Below are 25899 nucleotides of genomic sequence, written 5' to 3'. Positions count from 1 at the left end.
AGCCTGGAACAAGTAAGGAGTGAAGGGGTGATGGCTTCATTGAGAAAACTGAGGGACTGCCAGCAAACATGGGCTGAGAAGGCTTGGGGGCCTAAACTACAGCTCCCACCCCATCATCAACGGTGAAGCCCAGAATCACCGCGGGGTTGGGGGGGGGGCTGCTCCTATATAGCCCCCAGATATCGCATCAGCGGCCCCTCCAGTGTAGCTGAAACCCTAGGAGAAAGGCGGCCTGTTAATGTTCAGGACCATTAGAAGGAGTTGCTTCTTCTCACCTCTAAGGACAGAATCTTCACTAAGGATCCTGGACTAGTGTGGGAGGATCAGTGAGCTGGGATCAGTATGCACAGCATGAGGCACTCACCGGGAGACTAGGGTCAGCCTGCAGTTAAGAAGGGCCCAGGGTCAGAAAAGGGTCGAAAGGGGTTAACAGGGGTCCAGGATTATTAGGTTGTTCGTAGATGGCTTAGAGGACAACACAACCCAGTGGAGGTGTGTGTAGTGTATAGGGGAGCGCGGAGAGTGCTATTTTGGAATCTATGCAATAAGGTACCTATGAAAGCGACATGGGGACTCCAGGTTCCCTGGAAAGGTCGATATTAAAGAACTGCTTGGAGCGATCCGGATCGAGGTGTCTCTGATAGCGGTCAAGGGTGTCTCATTTCACTAGGGAATCAGACAGTCCCTAGTAGGGAAAGGTAGGGGTGGGTACCAAACCGCCTTCTCACCTCAATCTGACCCAGGGGCGCGGATCGAGACGTCTTCCAGAGCCCCCACCCACTGAGTGGCGCTCCCCAGGGCGGAGCGTTGGCGGGTTCCTCTCCCCGACCCCTCCCCGGGAGCCGCAGGATGGGTGCCAGGCTGGCGCCCCCAGCGCTGGGGTTGAAGGAGGCCGGGCTCCGCGCGGGGCTGGGAGAGGGGCGCGGAATCAGGGCTTTTTAGGACCCAGCGCGGCGCCTCCCTCCGGGGGCGAGTGCGGCTGCGCGCGCCGTGTGCCCGTGTCCGGAGAGCGGCGGGCTGGACGCGGACCGCGCGAGCCAGCAAGCGAGCCAGCTAAGCCCAGCAGCAGCCCCGGCAGCAGCAGCGTCGCGGGCGGCGGCGGCGGCCGCTCCGCGCCTCGCCTCCCCGGCCTCACCAGCCTTGCCTCGCCGCGCCCATACCCGCCACCCTCGCCTCCCCGGCCCGATCGCCGCAGCCCCCTCGCCTCGGTCGACAGCGCCAACCGCCTGTCCGAAGCAGGGCGCAGAGCGCAGGGCGCAGAGGCACCGGAGTCAGTGCCCACCGGCCCCGCAGACGGAGCCCAGTCGGGAGAACCCTAGCCCGGCCCCGCGCAGCTCCTCAACAGTCCGGGAGCTGTCCCTTCAGCACCGCCGCCGGAGCCGGAGCCCGAGTCGGAGCGCAATCCAGCGGAGAGCCCCAGATCCAGCCGGAGCGCACGGAGCGCAGCGCTCCGCGGCAGCAGCACAAAACAGCACCCCTGGTGCCCCTGCCCGGGGGCCCGCCATCTCTTCCGAGAGGCGGGGAGAAGGAGAGAGGAGGGCGGGCGAGCGGACAGGCGCGCCTGCCACCGGGGGGAGCAGGCAGCCAGGCAAGGAGAGGGAGGGGGCCGGAGTCCGCCCTGCGCCCCGAGCTGCAGCCGGGCCACGCAGGGAGGAAGGCAGCGGGCATCCATCTCCCCTGCGCCGAGAGCGCGCTGCGACGACCACCTCACAGCGGAGCGCGAGTTTCCCGGCTCCCTCTCCTCCTTTCCCCTCCCCCTTCCAGGAGCTGATCCATGTCCGGCCCTGGAAGCAGCTGACCTTCCCCCCGATAGCTTTGTGTCGATTTCTCTATCTTTCCGCTGAGATGGGGACGGGAGCCCGGCCCCCCCACCCTCTTTTTCCTCCTCCCCGGGCTCGCCGCTGAGCGCCACCTCCCCCCCCCCAACCCCCCGCAACCCTTTCCCTCTCTCCCTCCCTCCCTTCTTTCCTCCTCTGCCTCCTCCGCAGCCGGACTAGCTCCCTCCCACATCTGGCGCCCGGAGACCCTGGGGATCCCGCGCACACTCCCTTGAACCAGCACCCGACAGGAAGCGCCCTGAAGGGCTTGGGTTGCTCTCGGAGTAGCCGGAGCCCGGTCCTCTGTCCCCCCGACGGCTGGGGGGAGGGGGGAGGAGGCCGCGCGCCCCCCTCCCCGGCGCCAACTCCCCCTGGCGGCCGCTCCCATGGGTGTCGCTGGGCCGCGCCATGCCTAAGGAGGCGCCGCGATGGGCCAAGGGGACGAAAGCGAGCGCATCGTGATCAACGTGGGCGGCACGCGCCACCAGACGTACCGCTCGACGCTGCGCACGCTGCCCGGCACGCGGCTCGCCTGGCTGGCGGAGCCCGACGCCCACAGCCACTTCGACTATGACCCGCGCGCAGACGAGTTCTTTTTCGACCGCCACCCCGGCGTCTTCGCGCACATCCTGAACTACTACCGCACGGGCAAGCTGCACTGCCCGGCCGACGTGTGCGGGCCACTCTACGAGGAGGAGCTGGCCTTCTGGGGCATCGACGAGACCGACGTGGAGCCCTGCTGCTGGATGACTTACCGCCAGCACCGCGACGCCGAGGAGGCGCTGGACAGCTTCGGCGGCGCGCCCCTGGACAACAGCGCGGACGACGCGGACGCCGACGGCCCCGGCGACTCAGGCGACGGCGAGGACGAGTTGGAGATGACCAAGCGCCTGGCGCTCAGCGACTCCCCAGACGGACGGCCTGGCGGCTTCTGGCGCCGCTGGCAGCCGCGCATCTGGGCCCTCTTCGAGGACCCCTACTCATCCCGCTACGCGAGGGTAAGTGACAACTTAGCCATGAGAAGAGTGGGGCGGGGAAGGCAGTGTTCTCTGCCTCCCGCGGGCAGGGTTGGATCCGAGAACTGGTGCCCGGGAGTCAAAGCAGAAAGGAGGATGTTTGTGCGCGTGTGACAGAGACAGTGACTCTCCTCAAGGGTGGCTAGCTTTGTACATATGTAAAGGTCTGTGTATTTCTGAATTTCGTATGTATAAGTGAGTATGAATGGGTGTGTTTGTGTGCATGAGTTGATAGTGTGCGCATATTTATGTAAGTGTGGTGGTGTATATTTGGGTGGGTAATGTATGTGGTGAGAATGAGCAAGCATGTGTGTATGTTTGAGTGTGCAGGCGTGCCTGTGCATGCACATCACCATCTCTGCAGGTGTACAGGGTGAAGCTCTGAACTGTCCTTTAGATTTTGGTGTGGGAAGGGAAGTAGGAGTCCTTCCTCTGTCCCAGGTAAGGGGCATGTGGGACCAGCCAGGGCCCACAGAAGAGGGCTTGAGACCTGATCTGCTGTGTGAGATAGACCACCCCACCCCGCGGAGCAGCCTCAGAGCATCCCAGGGAGATGATCAAGGGGCAGTCTTTATGGCTAATTAACTGATAGATGGTGGAGCTGGGGGAGGGTGTGATCCCTCTGAGACCTGCTCCTAGAAACAGAGCCTGCCCTTCTTTCTTGTCAAAAGAAGAGATGGCTGGAGGGGGCCTCTGGGCTTCTGCCTGTACTTCCTCTAGGACCTGTCCGGACAGGGAGGGCATCTACAGGGGTGTGAGAGGGAGGTATGTCTTCATCAACCACTCCCCTTTAGTGACAGCAGCTTGTTGCCAGGGAGAAAGGGTACCCTGCTGCCCACCCAGGCCCATCAAATGGCTTCTCCGATCAGTTCCCTCAAATGTAAAGAGAGAGAGGGGGCCTGGTGAATTCTAAGGGTCTTTGCTGCTTCACTGAGCCCAAAAGGGAGACAGGGGTAGCAGCCACCTACCCTGGAAGAAACCCCTCTTGCCTTTGCTAGGCTCTGCCCTCAGAGATCTGAACAGAGGGGAAGGGTCAGAGTTGGGAATTTAAAGCAGAGTCCCTCCCCAGTGTGTGAGCCACCCCCTAATCCCCTCCCAGACAAGACATTACCTTCAATGCCCTATCTCCTTTACTGCTCCACACCCCTTCCCTCCTGCCCTCAAACTGGGGATGGAGGTTCTGGCAGGGGAGGGAGCAGGAGTGCCTCCCCGGCTGACTTCAGTGGGGAGAAGGGACCAGGGGGCACGGAAGCTTCCACGGCAGGAAAAGGCTGTGTTTAGGCACAGGCCTGATGGACGAGTTACTGAGATCAAACACTCAGTGTTTTAGCATCTGAGGGAGAGGGCAACAGGTCTTATATATTAAATCCTAGATCAGATATGTGTGTGTGTTTGGGGCGGGGAGGGGGTGTGTGGACGTGCAGTAATAGGGAGATAGTTAAACCCCTCTGTTTTGAAAAGCCTGCCCAAGGTCACCCAGGGAGTTAGAGGCCATGGTGTACTGGGACCCAAGTCCCCTGGGACCCCGTCCTCCACTCAGCTGGCCACCAGCTCCCTGCCATCTCCAGAGGAGACTGGGATCCTCAGAGGTCTCCCTCCTCCCCTCTCCTGACAGAGGCCACCATAGCCAGGGGATTATGTAACTGGAAGCTGTAGCTGAGCTGTGAGGAGGGGCAGGAGAAAGGGGACTGGGAGGTTGAACTGGGGCATGTGGGGGCAGGGGGCAAGGGGAGCAGAGGCCTAGGTTAGAGCAGCTGCCCATTAGCCTGCATTTCACCTTGGGAAGCATCTTGCTACCACCACCACCACCCCCTTGGCCCCAGAAGCAAAGAGTAGGCCCAACTTCCATATGGTCCTCTCCACCTCCTGGCGCTCTACCAAGAGGCTGAGTCCCCCCACCTGACTCCTGGGGTCAGCTTCAGGCTCTGACCCTAGCCCCTGAGTTTCAGGATAGGCAGGGGTCATGTGGGACATACTTAGCCCCTTGCCCTGTCCATCTCCTCCCACTGGCCATTCCCCCATGCAGATACAAGAGTTGGCTAAAGGGGGTCATGTTGGTGTACAGAATCTTACAGAAAAGTCCTGATTCTCTCCAGCGTCCACTGAAGAGCAGACTGAGGGAAAAGTTGAGCAGTGGTTGGGGGTGGGGTGGGGTGCTTAGAAGGTGCCCCCCTCAGCCTATCTGTGCGACATTCTTTCCCCAGTGGCCACATAGAGTTGTTCCAGCTCCCTCGGGTGACAGCTGAGGACACTGGGGCCTGCCCAAGGGCACACAGGAAGTGAGGGCAGAGCCTGGATTAGAACCCAGGCTTCCCGCTGCACGCCCGGCCGGCCTAGCTGCATTGCGCTGCCTCTCTGCGGCTCATCTGCGCAGAGCCCAGCCGGCTGCCCGCCTGCTCTCCCTCCTCCATCTCGGCTCCTCCGCCGCCCTCACCTTTGTTTACCCCTCCCCCTCGCGGGCCCCAGGCTGCCTCAGATTGCTGTGTCGGGATTCAAATGTTTATTCAGGATTCCAGACCACAATCCTGTGTGTGACATTGTAGATGTGTGTGAAAGACAAGCTGTATGTGTGAGAATCTGTGTAAGAGAGATTCTGTGTGGGTGTGAGAGGTTCTTCATGTATGTGTGTGTGTGTGTGTGTGTGTAAGGCCACATGAGAATAAAAGCATGTGTGAGTGAGACTCTGGGGGCGGGTGTGTGTGTTGAGATTGACTACGTGAGAGAGATTCTGTGTGTTTCTGTATCAGAGTAATCCCATGTGAGTGTGAAAAAGACAGATTCTGTGGGTTCTGAGAGATGGACTTTGTGTGTGAGAATGAGACTGTGTGGGAAAGAGTGCGTATATAAGAGAGAGGGGGGACTGTATGTGTCCGAAAGATGCTCTGTGCATGTGTGAGAGAGAAGGATTCTTGGGGAGGGTGTGAGAGACTTGAGGTGAGTGTATTTCTGTGTGTGGCGGGTGGGACACTGGGAAGCTCTGCATGTAACATTGCGTGCACGAGACCATCTGTGTGAGAGGCTGTGTGGGGTGGGAGCTCTATGTGTGTGACAGAGACCCTGTGTGTATGTGAGGCGTGTGTGAGGCAGGAACTGTGTGCGGGAACCTGGTGTCAGTGTGGCTGTGTGGACTTGTATGTGAGAGGGGCTTTGAGTTACCTGTGTGTGTGTGCCTTGAGGGAGGTGAAACTCAGACCCACTTCCTGCCTGCTGCCTTCATCTCCTGGGACTTCTGGGCCGCCTTAGTGAGTGGTTTTGCCCCCTATTTTCCATCCTTAGTGGAAACACTGCTCTAGCCCAGGCCAGTTGGTTGTTGGTGCACAGTGAGGCCACCCCACTGCAGGCCTTAGTGGTGGCCCTGGGAGATACGGGCTAACTAGGCGGTGGGAGGTTCCATCTGAGCTCTTTGGAGGTGACAGTGCTAGCCAGAGCTGCTGGTTTGCTGGCCCCTCTCTCCTACTGGTTCCTGGGTTCCCAGGCTGAGGGAGTGAGGGGTAGGGAGGTGAGCTGGGGCAGGATGAGCCCAACTTGTCCTTTGGCACGAGGGGTCATGCCCCAGATACACACAAGCAAAAGATGACGACGACACTTTGTGGTAAGTGCCGTGAAGGGGCTTCCTGGGACTGTGAGAGTAAGAACTATCCCGGAGGAGGTAACTCAGGGACGGACTTTGAGGAGCAAGTAGGAATTACCCAGGCAGATGGCAGGGAACAGCAGTGCTAGCATGCAAAACTGTGGAGGTGTGGGAGCAGGCAGGGTCACGTGGGAGCAGCCTGGGGCAGCCCAGCCTTGAAAACTGCCCTCCTCTCTCCCCTGGGGACCAGCACAGGTCGGAGGCTCTTGGCTTTTATCTTTGATGTTCATGTTGTCATCAGGAACATTGCTCGGTGTCAGGTCACACATCACCAGTGGTGTGCCCTGTGCTGCAGACCAGAGTGTCCTGTGCGTGTGTGTGTCTGTGTGGACATCTCTCCCCCAAAGTCACTTGACTTTGCAGTGACAAAGAAGTGCCAGTGACCCCAAGCTTGGGAAGCCCCACCTCCACCCACCCCACTGCCCAGCTCTCCTCTGATGCCAGGTCTCCATCTCTCTTTTTGTCCCCACCTGTTTGGAATCTGATGTAGTCCTCCTCTCCCCCAACTCTCTGGGGCGGATCCTCACCTGGCAGCTGGGATGAATTGCCCAGCCGGAGACTTCGGCCCTCCCTTGGGTCCCAGCTGACACTGGGATCTTGGCTTGGCATGTGGAGGGACTGGGGACAGGGGTGCTAATAGGGACTTCCTGGGCAGCTCGCCCCCACTTCAGAGCACACTGCCCCAGGTCAGGGCCCCGCTTTGAGTCATGGAAACATGTGAAGGAGACCCATGAGCAGGGCAGAAGGGCTTGGTGCCTTCCCCTCTGGCCACCCTAAGCACTCCTCACCATACTGTGTCCCCCATCCGGTGTTCCTCACTTTCTCACAATGCTTTGACAGGTGTCCGCGTGTCTTTGAATGGTAGACAGCCTCCCCTGCGCCAGTTCCCCAACCAGTAATGAAAGTCACCAAGCGAGTGTCTTCTGGTCAGCTTCTCAGCCTCTTCACCTCTAAAATGGGCATAATGATAGAACCTGTCCCAGAGGGTTGATGGAAAGATGAACTGAGTTATCTACATGTTGGTGGAAAGCCCCAAGTCACAGGGCCTGGCATGTAGTCAGTGCTCAATAAATGTTGGCTTCTGTTATTAAACTCCTCTTGGCTGGATTAGCATTTCACTCCATGACTTTCTCTAGACTCCACCCTTTGCCCTCTGTCCTAAGCCCACTATCCTGATTTCCAGCCATCTTTGTGTCCCCCCGGCCCACCTTCCTGCAGCTTCCTGACTCCTGTCCTGCCTGCAGTCCCTGGCCCTTCCATGTCACCCTCCACTTGTAAGCCACAGAGATCTCTTCAACTCACAAATCTGTCAGCTTACAGTCTTGCCTGCTTAAAACCCTTCGGTGCTTCCCCAGCCCGTTCTGTGGTCCCTTGGGCCCGGCCTGTCTCTCTAGGCTCCTCCGGCCTGGCTCTCTCCATTACATCAGATGAGCTTCAGTCATCCCGGCCGCAATTCATTTTCTTGCACGTGACAGGTCCCCCTGCCTCACGGCCTTTGCATATGCTGTTCCCTCTGGAGCACTCTTTCCTCCTGAGTTGCCCCTCTTTCTCCCTGACACCCCTCCTCAAACCTCAGTTCCCTGGAAATGCCTTTCTGGACCCCACAGGCTGGGTCTAGGACCAGAGTCCTTCCCTTTAAAGTAGCAATCTAGTGTGTAATAAAATGCTCATTAGCAGTCTTGCTTGATTCCAATCTGTCTCCTACTCCAGAATCCAAGCTTCTTATATACTCAGTTTAATAGGAGCCATTATTGAAACAGATGAGGAAGGCAAGGCCCAGAGAGGTGTGCTTTGTCCAAGGTCCCAGTGAACAAGTTAGGGGGCTGGTTTAGGAACTCAGGTCTTCAACTCCTGGTTCCGTAGCTGGGAGCCCCGTCCACCTTACAACACTTCAGCGAGTGCCGGGGTCTGGCACTCCAGGGGCAGGAATCTGTGCTCCCTAACTCTGGGCAGTCTAGAATGTGCCAGAGCTTTAGAGGAGACTGGCCTGAACCTCCAAGAGAGAGAAGTATGTTGTTTCAGAGGCGGTGAAGGGAGCTGGTGGGGGCTCGTTCCAAGGCCCACCACCGGGACCAAGGATCTCGGGGCCTCCCAAGACAGCTGAATACAGTGCTATGACTATTCTGAGCAGTCCCATGACCAGTGTATTCACTCTGGACCGAAAGGTCAGGGCCTCAAGCTGCGGCCTCCCATGGGCCCTGGGCCAGCCTGGCCACACCATGGGTGCAGGCTCCAGGGAAAGGGGAACCTAGGAGGCTCCAGGGACGGTTAGATGCCCAACCCTAGTGCCGGAGAACCACTTGAGGGGAGGGACTGCCTTTCATATGCACAGGACTGTTGGGTGCTGCCAGGCCACCTCTAGCTACTGCCCTCATCTGGCAGAGGAAAATCAGGCTCAGAGCAGGGAAGACACTTGCCTAAGACCACACAGCCCATCAACGAGGCTCAAACTCCACCCCAAGCCTCTTGGCCTAAGGGCAGGCCATTTGTATTTATTTGCTCTCTCAGTTTTAAGAGAATATTAAATTCCACCTGGGCAGCAGTTAGGTGCCCTCCTTCCTCCCTTCCCCACTCCCCTCCCAGGGCCCAGTACAGCTGGTAGAGACCTCTCTTAGACAGTCAACCCAGACTTTGCCCAGATCCTGTATTCATCCCCTAGGCCAAATTTTCCAGAAGCCCCTTCCTTGAGTCAACGTACTAATGGCTACTGTTTACTACCCAGGTGGTGTTAGTGGTAAAGAACTCTCCTGCCAATGCAGGAAATTTAAGAGACTCAAGTTCAATCCCTGGGTTGGGAAGATCTCCTGAAGCAGGAAAGGGCAACCCACTCCTGTATTCTTGCCTGGAGAATGCCACACACAGAGGAGCCTGGCAGGCTACAGTCCATAGCGTCACACAGAGTCAGACACAACTGAAGCGACTTAGCACACATGCACTTTATTTACTAAAGCACTTACTATGTATCAGACAGCCTTAAGGATTTGATTTACGTATTCTCATTCAATTGTCATACGAACGCCCATGGAGCTGTACCATTATTATCACACCAATGTCCCAGATGAGGCTGTTGCAGCTCAGAGAGGCTAAGTAGCCTTTCCAAGGTCATTGTAGACCCTGAGTAGTGGACCAGCATTTAGCTGTGGGACCACCTGACCCCAGAGCTCCGTCCATAACCACTATTCAGTACCGCCTCTTGTTGTTATTCCAGGGTACTGGGGGCTGTGGCTGGCCGTGGCCCAGGCTTGGGTTTCCTTCTGTTTTCTTTCCTCCTTCAGCAAACTCTCTTTCCCAGAAACCTGTTTGGGAATCCTGCTCTGCAGTTCTGGCCCCTGAACCATGGCAGGTGAAGGCCCAGCCTGGTGGGGTAAGATGATGCACTGGCAGCCCCCAGAAAGAGACTTTTCAGAAGGTGCCTCTCCTGCCCCTGCCAGCCATGCAGGCCCCGGGAAATGACTGGGGGGCTTGGGAGGATCAGAAGCTATCCTGCGAGAGATGACACCTGGTGAGCATGCTGGATCCTCCTCAGCTCCGCATTCAAGGCCTTCTGCTCTGGAAGCCGGCCACGGGTCCTGCTGCTCCCTTCTGCCAGGCTCCTCCCTTCTGCTAGGCTCCTCCCTTTTGCCAGGCTCCTCCCTTCCGCCAGGCTCCTCCCTGACCTCATCATCTGAACCTCAGTCCAGCCTCCAGGTTTTTGCTCATCTATTCCCTCTCCCAGTAGCCTTTCTAGTTTTTGCTGAACCGAAAATCCATTCCCCCAGGTCCCTAATGCTTAGCCTGACTGCTCCTGCCCTCACTGACTCCTTTGGGAGTACAGGGTCTGGGTTGGGCAAGAAGTCACAGGCTTGCCTGATTTGAGCTGACAGTCAGTGGGTCACTCCTGGGGGCCTGGGGCTTAGCACCAGCCCAGGGACGAGAAGAGAAGAGGCTGCAGACAGGACCCCCATTGTGGGCATGAGGCAGCTACCCCAGAACAAGATCTGTAGCCAGGCCACTAAGCCAACCAGGCTCCCATAGGCAGGTCCCATTGTCCCTTCAGGCTATAGTTCCCCTTTGGAAAATAGTTCAGTTCAGTTCAGTCGCTCAGTCATGTCTGACTCTTTGCGACCCCATGAATCGCAGCACGCCAGGACTCCCTGTCCATCACCAACTCCCGGAGTTTACTCAAACTCATGTCCATCAAGTGGGTGATGCCATCCAGCCATCTCATCCTCTGTCGTCCCCTTCTCCTCCTGCCCCAAATCCCTCCCAGCATCAGGGTCTTTTCCAGTGAGTCAACTCTTTGCATGAGGTGGCCAAAGTACTGGAGTTTCAGCTTTAGCATCAGTCCTTCCAATGAACACCCAGGACTGATCTCCTTTAGAATGGACTGGTAGAGGACCTTCTAAATCAGCAGTCCCCAACCTTTTTGACCACAGGGACCAGTTTCGTGGAAGGCAGGTTTTCCATGAACCAGGTTGGAGGATGGCTTCAGGATGATTCAAGCACAATACATTTATTATACACTTTATTTCTATTATTATTATATCAGCTCCACTTCAGGTCACAGGGCATTAGATCTCAGAGACTGTGGACCCCTGTTCTAAATGACCACCAAGTCCCTTCACCACTCTGACACTCCAGGAGGCTAGAGTTCCAAGCTTCAGCTTCCCGGAGGCACCGTGGGAGCCAGGGTGTACGTGCATGCTGAGTTATTTCGGTTGTCTCTGACTCTTTGTGACCCTGTGGACCGTAGCTCGTCAGGCTCCTCCATCCATGGGATTCTCCAGGCATGAATCCTGGAGTGGGTTGCCATGCCCTCCTCCAGGGGATCTTCCCAACCCAGGGATTGAAACTGCATCTCTTGTGTATCTAGCACTGACAGGCAGGTTCTTTACCACTGGTGCCACCTGAGAAGCCCCGGGAGCCGGGTTAGTCCTTTCCTACTTCTCCTTCCACATTCTGCGCCCAGCTCCTCTCTAGGGCACATGTGAGCTCTCCTGGTATCAAGCAGGCAGGAGCCCAGGGGAGGGGGTCTGAGAAGCTTTCCCCTACATTCATTCAGGCTCCCATAGTAATCCCTTCCTTCCTGGCGTCGCCACAGGTGCTAGGCCCCTGGGAGTCACCGGGTGTGTAGACTCCCCCAGTCCTCTCATGGCACAAATTGGGGAGTACCACCTCTCTATGGTGTGCTTGCTCTGGCCCAGTGGGTGGCACCTCCAGCTCTCTTCTCCAGGCCCTTCTCTTAGCTGTCTGCCCTTCGCGAGTTGCAGAAAGGTGTACTGAGAGACGAGATGCTATGCCAGACTGTAGGGGCTGGAGCAGGGCAGGCTGGGGCTATCTTCGATGGTGCCGAGGCACTGCAGAGAAGGGAGGCAGTGGGCTGCTGCTGTGCTGGATGGGCCAGGGGTGTTTGCAATCATTGTAATGGGGCTAGAGGGGTGTTTCTGGGGACCCCCATCCATGGGTAACTTTCAGTTTACTTAGGATCCTTCAAAAACGTCAGGCTTGAACATCCCTGGCAATCCACTGGTTACGATTCCACACTCCCAACACAGAGCACAGGTTCAGTCCTTGGTCAGGGAAGATCCCACATGCTGAGCAGCCAAAAGCAGAAGACAGGTCAAACTCCTGGGCTCTGTCCCTGGAGAACTTGACTCCTGGGTCTGGAAGGAAATGGTCAGGATGCCTATGCTCCAGAGTCTGTTCTCCGGCAATGCTGATACTCAGAGAAGGAGGATTTGCCATGGGGTCTGGGACACAGGGGTTCTTGCTCCTCAGTGTGGTCCTCTGACCAAGAGAATCAACATCACCTGGGCACTTGGCAGAAAGAAAGCATTTCAGGTCCCAGCCCTGCCCCCAGCCCTACTGATTCAGAATCTGCATTTTAACAAGATCCTCAGATGAATCATACGCACACCAGATTCTGAGAAGTGCTGAGGCAGGAAACCGTTCCCAGTGGAGGGGAAGTATCAGGACACAAAGAGGCCTGGACGGGTATGTGCTGGTTGGCAGAGCTTCGTGGGTGATTCTGATCTTTCCTTGTGCCCAAGACGCTGACATCGGGGTGGTGTGCCTGGAGGCTGAGGCCCCAGCTGGATAAATGACAGCCGCTTCCATCTAGGTGCTGAGACCAAAAACCTTGGCACCCATCCGTTATTCCTCGCTTTTTCTCACACATCAGCAAATCCTGTTGGTCTCTGTACTGAAAATACAGCCAGAACCTGACCTTGTCATATTGCCTCCACTGCTACCTCCCTGGCTGAAGCCACCATCGTCTCTCCCCCGGATTCCTGTGAACTGTCCACTTGCTTCTGCCCTTTGCAGCACCTTCTGCGCACAGCAGCCAGGGCCCTCCTGGTCAAACGCTTGCCAGGTTGAGCCACCCCTGTACTCTGCTCAGTCAGGGAGCAGCCCGGGCCCCTGCAAGGGTTATAAGGCTCCTCAGGAGCTGCCCGCACCCAGCCTCCCCCTCCGCTCTCTTTCCTCCCCGCTCATTCTGGCTCCTTGGTTTTCCACCAGCACAGCGCTTGTGCTTCTGCCTCAGGACCTGTCCTCTCGCCCTACCTTCTACCTGGAGTGCTTTCCCCTCGCTGTTTACTCCCTCATCCTCACCTCCTTTAGGCCTGTACTCAGAGGTCATCCCCTCAGGTTGCACCCTTGCGTTCCCTTCCCCCATTTTATGCTTTCCCGTTTTCTTCTTGGCATTTAACAGCATCCAACTGTATTTTATTATTGACCTTGTTTATTGTCTGCTTCCCCCACTAGAATATGTTGTTTTTCAGTTGCCCAGCCGTGTCCGACTCTTTGCAACCCCATGAATTGCAGCACACCAGGCTTCCCTGTCCTTCACTATCTCCCGGAGTTTTCTCAAATTCATGTCTATCACGTCGGTGATGCCATCCAACCATCTCATCCTCTGTCGTCCCCTTCTCCTCCTGCCTTCAATCTTTCCCAGCATCGAGGTCTTTTCCAATGAAATAGTAAAGAACGTTCTACTGGAATATAAACTCTATATTCTTATATAAAAATAAAAGCTTCACTAGAATTTAAGCTCCAGGAAGACAGGGATTTTTGTCTTTTACCCATTGTTCTGTGCTTGGTATCTGGAATAGGGCCTGGCACATAGCGGGTTCTAAATACATAGTCATTGGGAGAATAAATAAGGAGACCAGAGTTCAAGACCTAGGCCAGATATCGGCACCACGCCTCAGAGCCTATTACTGGCTGACCCCGTCTTTCTTTGCCTCACCTGGGAACACAAGCCCTCTATCCCAACTCACTGCCCACAACCAGAGCTCAGAGACTGAAAAAGTATTTTTGAAAACCAGGATGTGCAAGCTCTTGGGATGATGACATTGTGCATTGCAAGGACTCTGAGTTCCCACGTCCACCTGGTCCAGCCGAATGCCCACATCTGACTTCCTTTGGGACTCTGTTTCTCCTAAAGACTAGCCAGGTTCTTTTTCTCCCTCTCCCTCCCCACGTCCTTCCCCGTTCACCTCCTTCCCTCGCTTTACCCCTCCCATCGTCCCCTTTCCTCTGTCAGCTGTGTTTGCGTGAAGTTCTAGGCATTAGTTACTGGCTTTCAATACAGACTCATCCCCTGGAAGTCCTCGGATGCCTTTTGTCCCAAATTCCCCTGCTTAAAGCCACAGTCCTGTGTTCAGTAGAAAGTGCATGGGCTTCGGGGCGGCCCCCACTTCCTAGTGACCGATCTTAGCGATATGCCCTGGAGCCCCGTTCTCTCCTTAAGAGTGTGGCCTCTTGAGCCAGGAGCCCTGCATTCGAATCCCAGCCCCACTTCCTCTTTTCAGCTGTGTGACCTTGGACAAGTTCCCTAACCTGTCTGTGCCTCAAGAGAGGGTTATTAATAGCACCTGACTCATAGGGAAGTCGGGAGGATTGAATGTGTTAAGCACTTAGCCCAGAACCCGAAACATAATAAGTGCTTAATTATCGTGGGTTCCATTATTGTCTTTTTAACGGTGCTTGGCTCTAGAAGAACCAGATCCTGGCCTGTTCACTACCCACTTCCTTTTTCAGCAACTGACCCTCCCTTCAATACCTCTCTGAGGGTCACCTCACCTACTTGGCCCCAGGGGCCCCTTCTTCCAGAATCACCTCTCTCCCAGGAACCAGATCTCAGTGGTGTCATCCATGGAGGCAGGCCTGGATTCGTCTTGGTCCTGCCGTAAACCTGCCGTGTGTCATGGGCAGGTCATAGCCCTCTTCAGAGGGCTCGGTCACCCCCTCTGTTGTCATGGGCAGCTCACCCCTGCTCTGCCTCCCTCCCCAGGTGTAGGGGGGTGAGAGAGCTGGATGATGGAACTCCCGCCCGTGGGCAGAGAGGGAGGGAGGCCACTGACATCAGGCTGTGGTCGGGAGCCAAGCCCAGGGACCTAAGATGCTGACAAGTGTGCCAGCGTGGTGGGGGTGGTGGGCCAGGGCCAGGCATCACAGCACAGGGTGTTGAGACATCTTTACAGGGGATGCACAGGCACAGAGAGCAGTGGCAGCAGGGCCCAGGCCGACCCCAGGAGCTGTTGGGGCCTCGGGGCTAAGGACTGGGGCTCCTGTTGGTGCCAGTGGGCAGTACCTGTCCTCAGGCTGGACTGCCCCACCAGGCTGAGTGGGGACAGGCTAATTTTAGCTGGAGTAGCCCCAGAAACTGAGCTCAGGGGGCCAGAGCCAGCCTTGCTGGGCCCAGGGTCTAATACTCTATCAGCCGGGCCCACGGCAGCCAGAGGAAGCTCACTCAAGCCTCAGGGCCTCAGATGCATGCCCCTTCTACCCTGGCTTAACTTGGCCCTTCCCCTGCCAGCCTGGCACCCCTAATCCTGCTTTACTTTGCCCCTGACCCTCCACCCATGGTGCACCCCATCTCACCTTCTACCTCCCCCATCCACAGTGCAGGAAGGGACTGCTGTCCCTGTGCCCCGACTGTCCACATGAGGACAGTCTGTGTGGTTCCCCTGCCAGGGGGCTGCTCTTAGCACCTGGTCATTCATTCCACAAATATTTATTGAGCACCTACTTACTAGGCTGCAGACACCGTTCTAGAAGCTGAGAGTAGAGCAAAGAATAAAGCAGTCACGAATCCCTGCTCTCAAGAAGCTTACATTCTCGAGCAGGGAGAATAAAAAGAAAGAAATACATGTACTATTTCGTGTGTCAGATGGTAAGAAGTACTAGGGGGATATACAATGGAGGGAAGACCCGGGGAAGGCTGGAGGTGATGACTTAGCTCCTGTGGCAGGGAAGGCCTCCCTGGGCAGGTGATGTTTCAGCAAAGACTTGCAGGAGGAGAGGGAGGAAGACATGTGGCATCTGCAGAGCACAGTGAATAGGACAGGCAAAATCCCCAAGCAGCTGTGTGCCTGGGGTTCAAGGCGCAGAGAGAGACCAGGGTCCAGGGCTGAACCGGGGGACAGTGGAAGGAGAGCAGAGCTGCGCACAGCCCCCTGGGGTCCCTGACAGTGGGATCTTACCCACAGTGCGTGTCCTCCCAGCACTTGGCTGTGCTCACATCTGCACTGCCATCTCCTCCCCTCTCCTGGCCGAAGGCGCTGCCCAGTCGGACCTTCAGGAAGCTGGGCCTCAGGGAAGGGCTCTTGCTTCACCATCCTGGGGGACCTCTGTCCTCTTCTCAAAGGCAGCTGCGCCCAGGAGGAGACACGGGGGCCACATGGGGCTGCCACCAGGGTAGGGGTGGAGGGTGAGCTGCTCTCTGAGGGGTTGTTGGGCTGGATGTTGGTGAGGGAGTCAGAGGTGAGGGGCCCGTTCAGGCAAAGGTCCCGTCTGCAGTTTCCTGTGGCAGAACCCTCAGTCCGAGTGTGCTGAGAGAGATGGTTAGCATGGTGGTGATGGGCCAGACTGGAGCCAGGCTGCCGGGGTCCAAATGTAGCTCTGTTGGCTGTGAGCCGTATGACCTTGTCAGCCTTGGCTGCCTCAGCTGTAAAGGGTGTTCTGCAGACGCTGGCCTCACCTGCTGTGGGGGGTTCTGAGAACATGAACCTGATGTCTGTGAAGAGGGGTGCTGTAACGGGGGGCTTCAGTGGTTCCCCAGGGCCCTTCTCTGCCTGTGCAGGTGGTAGAATGGGAGAGTGGGACTCCCCTGGACCTTGTCAGCAGGACAGGACTGAACATACTTTGGAGCACAGCCTCCTGCCGGGGCCACCATCTTAGCACTTAGAGATGAATGTTTTATGCTCAACCTCAGGGGCTCTCTGAGCAGCTGGGAAGAACATGGCCACCCACTGGGTCACCTGGAGACAGCCTGAGCCCTGGGCTGAGGGCTGCCCTCTTGGAAGCCCACAGGGCTGTCATCTGCTAAGGGTCAGCCCCGGACAGCGTGCTTCTCCTCGTGGTGCTGTGGGGGCTGGTCACATGCGCCTGAGCGGCCCGCACCCTGGAACATGGCCCTTGTCCTTCTGAGCCTTAGTTGCCTCACCTATACACAATGGTGTCACCTGCTTCTCAGGGATGCCGGGAGAATCCACTCAGACCAGAGGCAGAAAAGTAGTTTCTCAGGGAGAAAATATAGTTCAGAACAGGGCTGTGGTTGGGTGTGGGGTCGGGGGGCGGCAGTGAGGGGAGACCAGATCCTAAAGGCAGAGGGAATGTGAGGAGCAGACAGGGTAGAGACGACAGGACAAGACTTGGACCTGACTGGGCCTGGCTTTTGGTGCCCCCCGCCTCAGCGTGGGCTTGGGCATGTGGCTTGAGCCCATTTCCTCCTGTGTGAGATGGGGAAGAGTCCCAGAGGGGTGGAGCCCTCGGCACGGAGCCCGGCACACAGGAGGTGCTCACCAGGGGTTGGAGCTGGCTGTCTAGAGCACATTGAACCTAGTCCTGGGTTCAGATTCCCCGGGGATGCTGGTAGAAGGAGGGCTGGCTGAGCCACAGCCAGGGAGGCAGCCGTAGAAGCCTCGTCCGGTAGCCCCATAACCTCAGGGTCACGAACCACTGTCACCAATGATATATTTAGTGATACAAAGGTCAGAAATGCCAGACGCTGGCTTCCCTTCTGGGCGTCAGGAATCATGTCTCCTGAGGCCTGGCTGTCACCAAGAAGATATTTTTTCCTTGACTGGCAGTCTGGGGATCTGAGTAAAGGCCTCAGTGTAATAAGTCACCATGGTTTATACTGACTTGCTGAGGCTTTCCACGTCCAGGGCTCTTCCCAGACTTTGTTGTGCTACCCCAGGAAATGTCACCCATCCTGTCTTTCCAGACTGCCCACCCTCAGCCTCCTGGCACACCAACTATTCCTCCAGGATCCCCGGTTCCCCTGCCTCCTGCCTTTGCTTATTCTGTTCCCTCCACCAAGAATGCCCTTCCTTCCACCTTTGCATGTCTGAGACAGATCCAGCCTTCAGAGTCAGCTTGGAGAAGGCATCCTGCCTGGAGTCTTTCCTGATCCCCCTCCTAAGAGCCTGCTCTCCCAGGGAACTTTTCCCACCCTCAACGCAGCTGCCCTATTGGAGTGACAGGTCTCCCCAATTCAGCTGCAGCTTCTAGAGGACAAGGACCAGCTTAAGAAATGATAACACCTGTTATATAATATAGAGTCAGTAAGTCTTGGCTAAAACAATGTAACTCGCAACAGCCCTATGAAGTAGAAGGTTTAGATCTTATCCCTGTTTTACTGATAAAGGAAAACATGGCCAGGTCCCCTTGGGGAAATTAAGAAGGTAAACTAGAGCAGTGGTAGTGTTCCTTCTTATACTATTACATTTTGGTTCCATGGTCAAGAGTGAGGTAGTTGAGTGGACAGATGGGTGATGGACAAATAGATGAAAGAATGGATAAAAAGATGGGTATGTGGATGGATGTGGATAAGTGGATGGGAGGAAGGGTGTACAGAGGGAGAACCAGCTGGGTGGGTAGCTTGGTGGATGGGTGAATACATGGATGGATGTGAAGGTAATTGGATAAATTTCTAGTCCCTTGACTTCAAGGCAGCAGAGGAAGTCCTATCTCTCACGAAATGAAAACATTCTAGAGGATGGGATTTGGATGCTGAGGACTTCAGGGTAGAAGGCAGGGTGGAGCCACCCAGCCCATCTGTGGGTTTGCTGATACAAGGAATGGATGGTTTGTGGAGTGAAGGAGCTGGAAGCTAGGGGCAGGGACTGGCCTGGGGAACTGGCTCAATCTCAAAGGTGAAAGGCTCCGATGGAGCAGACCCAGGACGGGCTAGAAAGAAGTTGCAGGAAGAGCCATGTGACAGGGAGGTCCTCAGGGCCTGGGGGTTTTCCAGGCTCCCTGCAGCCACTGGAGGGCAGGCCATGAGAGGAGGATTGGCCTTCAGTTCCTGAGGATTGACCCCAGACTGCACTGAGCATACCTGTGGTTTCAATCTGTTCTGGGGTGGGGAGGCCACTCTTTCTCCTTAGGTCCCCAGCCTTGGCAAGCAGGCTTCCTTAATACCCCTGATGTGCTGGCTGAGGAGGTGCTCTCCTGAGACCCTGGATGAGCCTGGCTCAGGTATGCTGAGGTCCATCCACACCCAACTGCTTTTCTCCATCAATCCCCAAGCTCTAGACACAAGCTCCAAGGCTTTTAATTGCCTAGCAAGGGCCAGTCAAGGGACCATGGACATGGGGGATCAAGAGTTGAGGGCTTGATAGCTTAGATGCAACTAGTCTGGAGCTGAGGCGCTCCCTTTGCATAAGGCATAGTGCTGAGCCTACCAGGCCCCCTCCCCAAGCCCTGCTTCAACGTTCCCCAGCACCAGGCTGCACCCGCTGCACACACACGCATACACACACACACTGGTCCCGGCGATCTCCCTGGGAAACCAGGTCCCAGTGAGAGTGCCTGGTGTGCTGCTAACTGCTTATTACAGTCACGGCTACAGCTAAGTATAGCTCTAGCACACACAAGACCAAGACAACAGGGAGAGTCTTTCCATAAAACAGCTCGACATGCAAACACATAAACATCCGCACACGCATGCTCCCCACGCTCATGGGCTCGGACACTCATGAACCCATACTTGCCCCAGTACAAAGTTTTATTCATTCACCCAGGCAGTCATTCAGTCAGTGTTTATCCAGGGGTGAGGCGTGTGGTTAAGAGCATGTGTTCTGGAGTCATGGAAAGCTGGGTTTCAAAACCTAACTCCATCACCTTCCAGGTGTCTGATCACGGGCAACTTCTTCAACCTCTCTGAGCCTCAGTTTCCTTCTTTGTGAAATTGGGATGGTAACTGCAGTGTGGACCTCTGAGATGGTGCAGGGGGTCAATGAGATGGGGCAGTGGGAGTGCTGGTGATGAATCCAGCTCAGGAGGTAGCACACAGCGGATGTTTTTACCCACTGTTGAATTCCTACTATGTGCCTTCCCCAGTGCCGGAAGCTTTATTTAAAGCTGGGATTTCTGGAGGTTCCTGTGCAAAGTAAAATAGGCACTCAGTGAATGTATGAAGCTTGAATGAATGACCATGTGAGTGAAAGCTGCATCCATGGCTCGCTGGATGGAAGACTCCACGCTCACTTGTCTCTCGTCCAGGCTGTGTCTCTGGCAGGACTGGGATGTTCTTACGGGTAACGTGGGGATCCTACAAAAAGAACTGGAGTGGGTCTGAGCCCCCTCTCATTTCGCAGATGGGGAAATGGCAGCACAATGGTACCAGGCAGAGGGCATCGTCCAGGCCAAACATTCGGCCCTGAGTCTAGAGCTACCGCCGTGAGCCAGCCTAGCACAGCAGCCCAGCACAACGATGGTATCTGGTTCAGCCGCAGCCTCTGAGTCTCTGAGCCTGCTCAGGCCACAGGCCCGGCCCTGGCTTGGGCAAACACAGGAGTCATACAGCCGCAGCAGAGCCTTGGCTGGGGCTGCCAGGCAGGCTGGGGCCTCTGGGCTGGCCCTAGACAGCGCTCCATCCCCTGGAGCAGGGGCTGGCATTTCATCCAGCTTGGGTAGGAAACAAGATTCAGGATTTGAGAGCAGTGTCACCGTTCCCTACCTTTGAATAGGCCAGCAGCTGAACTGCCTGGCCTTTCTCCTCCCATTGCACCTCCTCAAAAAGAAAGTGACATTTCCTGGTGCTTTTTTAAGCCCAGGCTGGCTGGGCCAGGCCCGGGTGTGGGGTGGGGAGGGGGCGGGCGGCACTGGGAGTCACACAGCCCGAGTCTCTCCTCACCTTGAGTGATCTCGAGGTGCTGGGAATAGATGTGGTCTCATCTCCTCGCCGTGTGTCCCAGGTTCCAGCATCTTCACCCCAGGGCCTGCACTTGGGTTTTGAATTTCATGTTCCCACGACAGTTCTGCCCCCTAGGCAGGACTCAGGCTGTTGACTTCCATAGCAAGCGCCTTCAGCTGGCAGCCTGCTGGGAGGGGAGACTCTGTCTGGCCTCTGAAAAGGAACTTTGGTGCCCTTGTGCCCATTCCCCTCATTCATGTTCTCAGCCGGTAACGGTCTTTGTGCCCCTGGACAAGAGATGAGTGTGATTGGGCCTGCCACCTGTGTAGACAGGAGTCTGCTGTCAACGAGTATACCCATTGCCAGTGTAGACCTGGATCTGCTCTTGGTCACAGTGCCCCTTGCCAGTGTAACACACCACCTCTGTGGGAATGAAGCTGATGACAACACAGTGAAATGATTAGTGACTGCATCCAAGGCCAGGTTCGTCACGGATTCATGGAGAGAGATTATACTTTTACCAGCGTGGATATCAATCTGCTGTGAGTGTGGCCAGTGCTGGTGTAAACACAAGTTCAAAGCCAACGACTGTGCGTGTTGCAGGGTAGAGGCAGATGCTGTGTTAGTGAGTCTGTGACTGCGTGCACTCTCCGTGCAGGCAAGGGAAAGTGGGCATCAGAGGAGGCGGTCACCTCCTGAGGAGGCTAAGGGAGTTGTTGTGCCCACCATATAGACAGATGGGTTGAGACAAGCAGATGCATAGGATGGGAAGCTGTGCTCTTGCTTAGCTGTGCCCCGGGTTCCCAAGGAAGGGGCCCCTCTTCCCCTACTAGTGTGGAGCATGTGACTTGAGTCTAACGGCAGGGCCAGTCCTGATGCTCTGATCTGGCCGCCGCATGGGCCTTACATGCTAAGGGGGAGAGAGGCAAACAATAGACATGAAAATGAGTGAGTTGGATGGTGTGAAGTGCCAGCGTTGTCCAGTTGGATGCTTAGAATGGGTGAGTGTTACTGTACATACCTCGTACCTCAGTAAAGCTGGGGGAAAGTTAGTGTTTGACAAAGGGGGACGTGCTCCATGGGGCGAGCAGAAGAAGGAGAATCAGATCTGCGCGGGGTGCTGGCTGACATTTTAGAGTGGTCAGTGGGCTGCCTGCAATGACAGGAGAATGAGCCACAAGGACGCTGGGGAAGGGCACCTTAGGGCCCTAAGACAGGCGTGTGTCTGGCATGTTTAAGGATTGTGTTTGAGGAGGCGGTGTGGCTGGAACAAGCCAGGGAGGACAGCGATAGGAGATGAGCTTGGAGGCAAATGGAGGACCCAATCCCGTGGGGACCTCGGGGTGTTGTGAGGCTCTTCCTCCAAGAGAAACGGGGAGCTGAAGCAGGGTTTTGAGCAGAGAAATGACACAATCAGATTTACATTTTAAAAGGATCATGTGGCTGCTGTGTTGAAAACACTCCTAGAGCTCCAGGAATATTGGAAGCCGAGGGACCAGTTAAGAGGCTCTTACTGTAAATCTACGGATGGGGTGGTAATTGTGGTGGTGGGAAGTGGTCAGATTCTGGATTTATTTAGATCTGAGCCAACAGGATTTCCTTACAATTAAATGTGAGGTGTGACAGAAAGAGAGGTGTCAAGGATGACTCCAGGGTTTTTTGGCAAGAATGTCCTGGGAGAATAGAGTTGCCATCTCTTGCAATGCAGAAGGCTGCCGGCAGTGGGGGTGGTATATAAGAACTCATTTGACGTGCTGAGCTGCAGAGACAACTAGTAGACCTCCACCACAGAGCCGCGAGGGAGCTGGATGCTGGAGTCCTGATGCAGATAAGCATTTGGGAGTGTGCAGTTAGTGGTATTTGAATAGGTGATGGTATTTAAGCTTTCAAACTGGATGGGTCACTAAGGGAATGAGTGTCAATGGAGAAGAGGACCAAGGACTGCACTCTGGAGCACCCCACAAGTTAGAAGCTGGGGACAAGATTGCCAAGGATGTCAAGAAGGAGCAGCCAGTGAGGTGGGAGGAAAATCAAGAGACTGTGGGGACCTGGAAAGTGTGACAGAAAAGAGAGAGTGGTGAGCTGTCTTAGAGGTTGCTGATGGTCAAGGAAGGCAAGGATGGGGAATTGTTCCTGTTCTTTCTGTTTAGAATGCTCGTCCTCACACCTTGCATTTCCCTAGTGATTTTTACCTACCTTTCCAACCCCTGTACCCTTGTCACTTCCTCCTGGGGCCCCTCCAACCCCCAGGCTTGTTGTTAAAAGCCCATCGACTGCTGTGTGCGTTCCCCCAAAGTCCTCATCTCCTCATACAAATATGTATTTGCCTGCCTGGTTATTTGATAAATGTCAGTCTTCCCCAGCAAGACCTATGGCTTGTTTTTGCGCACCTTGTACCCAGTGCCTGGCACAGGCCTGGGGTAAAGCTTAAATATTTTTTGGAGGAAACACAGCTGTGGTCCCACCTGGATTGTGTCCACTGCCCTCCCTGACCTGTCCCTCTTGGGGTCATCGTTTTGTGTCTCTCAACACACACACATGCACACACATGTACACACATATGCATACCTTATGGGGAGTCAGGACCCTTGACTCAGTGCAAAAACATAAGTGGGCCCTGGGGGAAAATTTCACTGTGGATTCCTAGTGGACACTTCATAGAACTTGGAGCCTCAGTTTTCTCATCTGTCAAATGGCGGCAATAAAGGCTGTCCTGCTGATGGCCCAGCTAGTGTGTGTGTGTGTGTGTGAGAGAGAGAGAGAGAGAGAGAGCGCGTGCACACACACACACGCACACGCATGCACGGTGTTTATATGGGATTCAAAATGTGAAGATATTGTGAACTTTAGCCAGCTGTTCCTATGACATTATAATGTGTAGACAAATGTCTTCGTCCAAGGGTTGCCTGGATGGATATGAAAGAGATGTATAAATGGAAGCCCTGGAGTATGGTGGTTTTAGCATCAGAGAGACTTGGTTTCAAATTCTGCCTATTGCTTCCCAGCTGTGTGGGGTTTTATTTATTAATTTTTTTGCACACATCTTAACCACTCTGAACCTCAATTTTCTCATCTGCTAAGTGGAGTTAATGATACCTCCCCTTGGGAGGTTTTTAAAGATAAATGAGATCATGTTTGCAAGAGTAGTCATTATTCCTTTACAGCAGAGGTCAGTGAGGCTCAACAGAGCTCAGTACTCTCACCACTGAGGTGGCTGTGAGCACTGAAAAAGCGTGCCATCCATGTGGCCACCTGCAAGCGGGTGCCTAACACAACCAGGCTCTGAAACAGGCCGAGAGCTGGCCCAAGACAGGAAGCATGGATGGAACCAGAGGAAGCCTGGCACACGGGAAGGACAGCTCAGGGTGGGCCCTGTGGCCTATCTGCAGGTGTGGGCAGGGCTGTCAGAGGGAGGAAGTGTCCTGGTGACCCCAGAGGGCAAAACTGGGATCCCTGGCAGAAAAAGGCAGGGAGGCTAGCTTAAATAAGAAATGCCTGTCTGGATAGCTGTCCAAAGACAGAATGTAGTCTCAGGAGTGCCTGTCACTGGTGGTCACCAGCAGAGACATCTGCTCTGGGTTATTGACCCAGCCCCAGAGGGAGTGCCTTCCAGCTCACTTCCTCATCTGGGAGTCTCATCAGGTGTTTCTTATTCCGGTCTGTGGCACAAGAAGGTTTGAGGCCCATGAGACACACGTACAACAGAATCCTTAGAAATAAGGAAGGAAAGAAAAGAAAATATGAGTTGTATAATGAAAACAAGAAATAGCAACTCTCCATACTTCCCTGATGGCTCAGATGGTAAAGCATCTGCCTATGATGTGGGAGACCTGGGTTCAATCCCTGGGCCGGGAAGATCTCCTAGGGAAGGAAATGGCAACCCACTCCAGTATCCTTGCCTGGAAAAATCCCATGGACAGAGGAGCCTGGTAGCCTACAGTCCATGGGGTCGCAAAGCGTCGGAAAAGACTGAGTGACTTTACTTTCATTTTAATACCCAGGTAAATGATGGGTTCAGCATTGAGCATCAAATTTAACTGAGCTCCCTGGCAGTCAGAGCAAAAGAGGAAATATGAAGGGTTCCATAAGTCATCATTTGCTAATAGGAAAGTAGACAAGCTCATCCGGAAACAGATATAGTTCTATATCCTAAACTAGAAGAGGAATTTCCTGTGTGGAAGGCTGGTATTCCTCCAGGTTTAAGATACTAATGGGAGGGCTTCCACCTTGCAGTGCAGGGGATGCAGCTTTGATCCCTGGTCCAGGAAGATCCCCACATGCCAAGGGGACTAAGCCCAAACGCCACAACTACTGAGCTCTGGAGTCCGAGAGCCGCAACTACCGAGCCTGTGTGCTGCGGCTCCTGAAGCCCACTCTGCCTAGAGCCCGTGCTCCACAGCAAGAGGGGCCACCTCAACGAGAAGCCCATGTACCGCAACTAGAGAAAGCCCACGTGCAGCAACGAAGACCCCACGCAGCCAAAAATAAAAAAACAAAAAAATTTAAAAGATGCTAATGGAAGATGTTTACTGCCCATTTTCCAGCAGGAACCCTCAGGTCACAGGAGCAGGTGGGAAGGGCACCTTCTCTGGGGCCCTGACACCTGGTCTTCTTGGCCTGAGGCATGGCAGGGGAGCTCTGCGACCCCACAGCCCCGCTCCTCTGAGGCTCTGGGGCTTGTGGCTGACTGAGGTCGAAACCAAGCTGGAGCAGCCTCATACATCTCATAGGGCGCAGCCAGGCCAGCCTGCACTGTGGACGTTTCCCATGGCTGTCTAAGGAGCCTTTGGAGGGTCTGAAATGCAGGGCTTTGAAGCAAAACCAATCCTGCCACTGAGAACCTCTGAGATCTGGAGCAAGAGTCTTCTCTTCCCTAAACCCCAGACTCATCGTCTAAAAAGCAGTAGTAACAGCAGAACTTACCTCCCTGGGCTGGCGTGAGGTTTACATGAGACACGATGCTAGGAGAGCCCCAGGAAGCCTGCTCGACAGCAGGAGGCTCCATCATCATTTTGTCACCCAAGTTAGGGCCGGGAAGCCCGGAGCTCACTGTGTGACCTTGGGTGTCCTTTCCCGTCAAGCCTCATTTCCTCACAGCCCTCAGGCTGGGGCTCACATGGAAGACCCCACGGAAGTAGGCCTGTTAATCACCCTCACTGTGAGCAGCGTGAGCCCGCAGTGCTGGGTCTGGGACATGGCCCTATCTTGGGCTGCGACCCCTGGAAACAGGCTCTGAGGGGCCAGGCGTTGGCTCTCCACAAGACTGTCATTTTCTTCTGGTTTGTTGTTTGCAGGCAAGTAGTTGCA

General features: G+C 55.3%; 1 protein-coding gene across 1 annotated transcript in view; it reads left to right on the top strand.

Moving 5' to 3' along the window:
- Positions 1 to 2107: 2107 nt before the first annotated feature.
- KCNC1 (potassium voltage-gated channel subfamily C member 1) overlaps positions 2108 to 25899 on the top strand; it is a 45217-nt gene continuing 21425 nt past the window's right edge. Inside the window, exon 1 of the mRNA XM_086339759.1 lies at positions 2108 to 2815. Coding sequence (XP_086195885.1) covers positions 2246 to 2815 — 570 coding nt within the window. The 5' untranslated portion in view covers positions 2108 to 2245. The remainder of the gene's footprint in view (positions 2816 to 25899) is intronic.

The sequence above is a fragment of the Bos grunniens genome, chromosome 15, assembly GCF_055505025.1.
Source record: "Bos grunniens cultivar Pamir isolate PY7600 chromosome 15, Bosgru_T2T1.0, whole genome shotgun sequence".
Taxonomy (NCBI): Eukaryota; Metazoa; Chordata; class Mammalia; order Artiodactyla; family Bovidae; genus Bos; species Bos grunniens.
The sequence above is the reverse complement of the archived record's forward strand: the minus strand, read 5'-3'. Positions and strand labels throughout refer to the sequence as shown.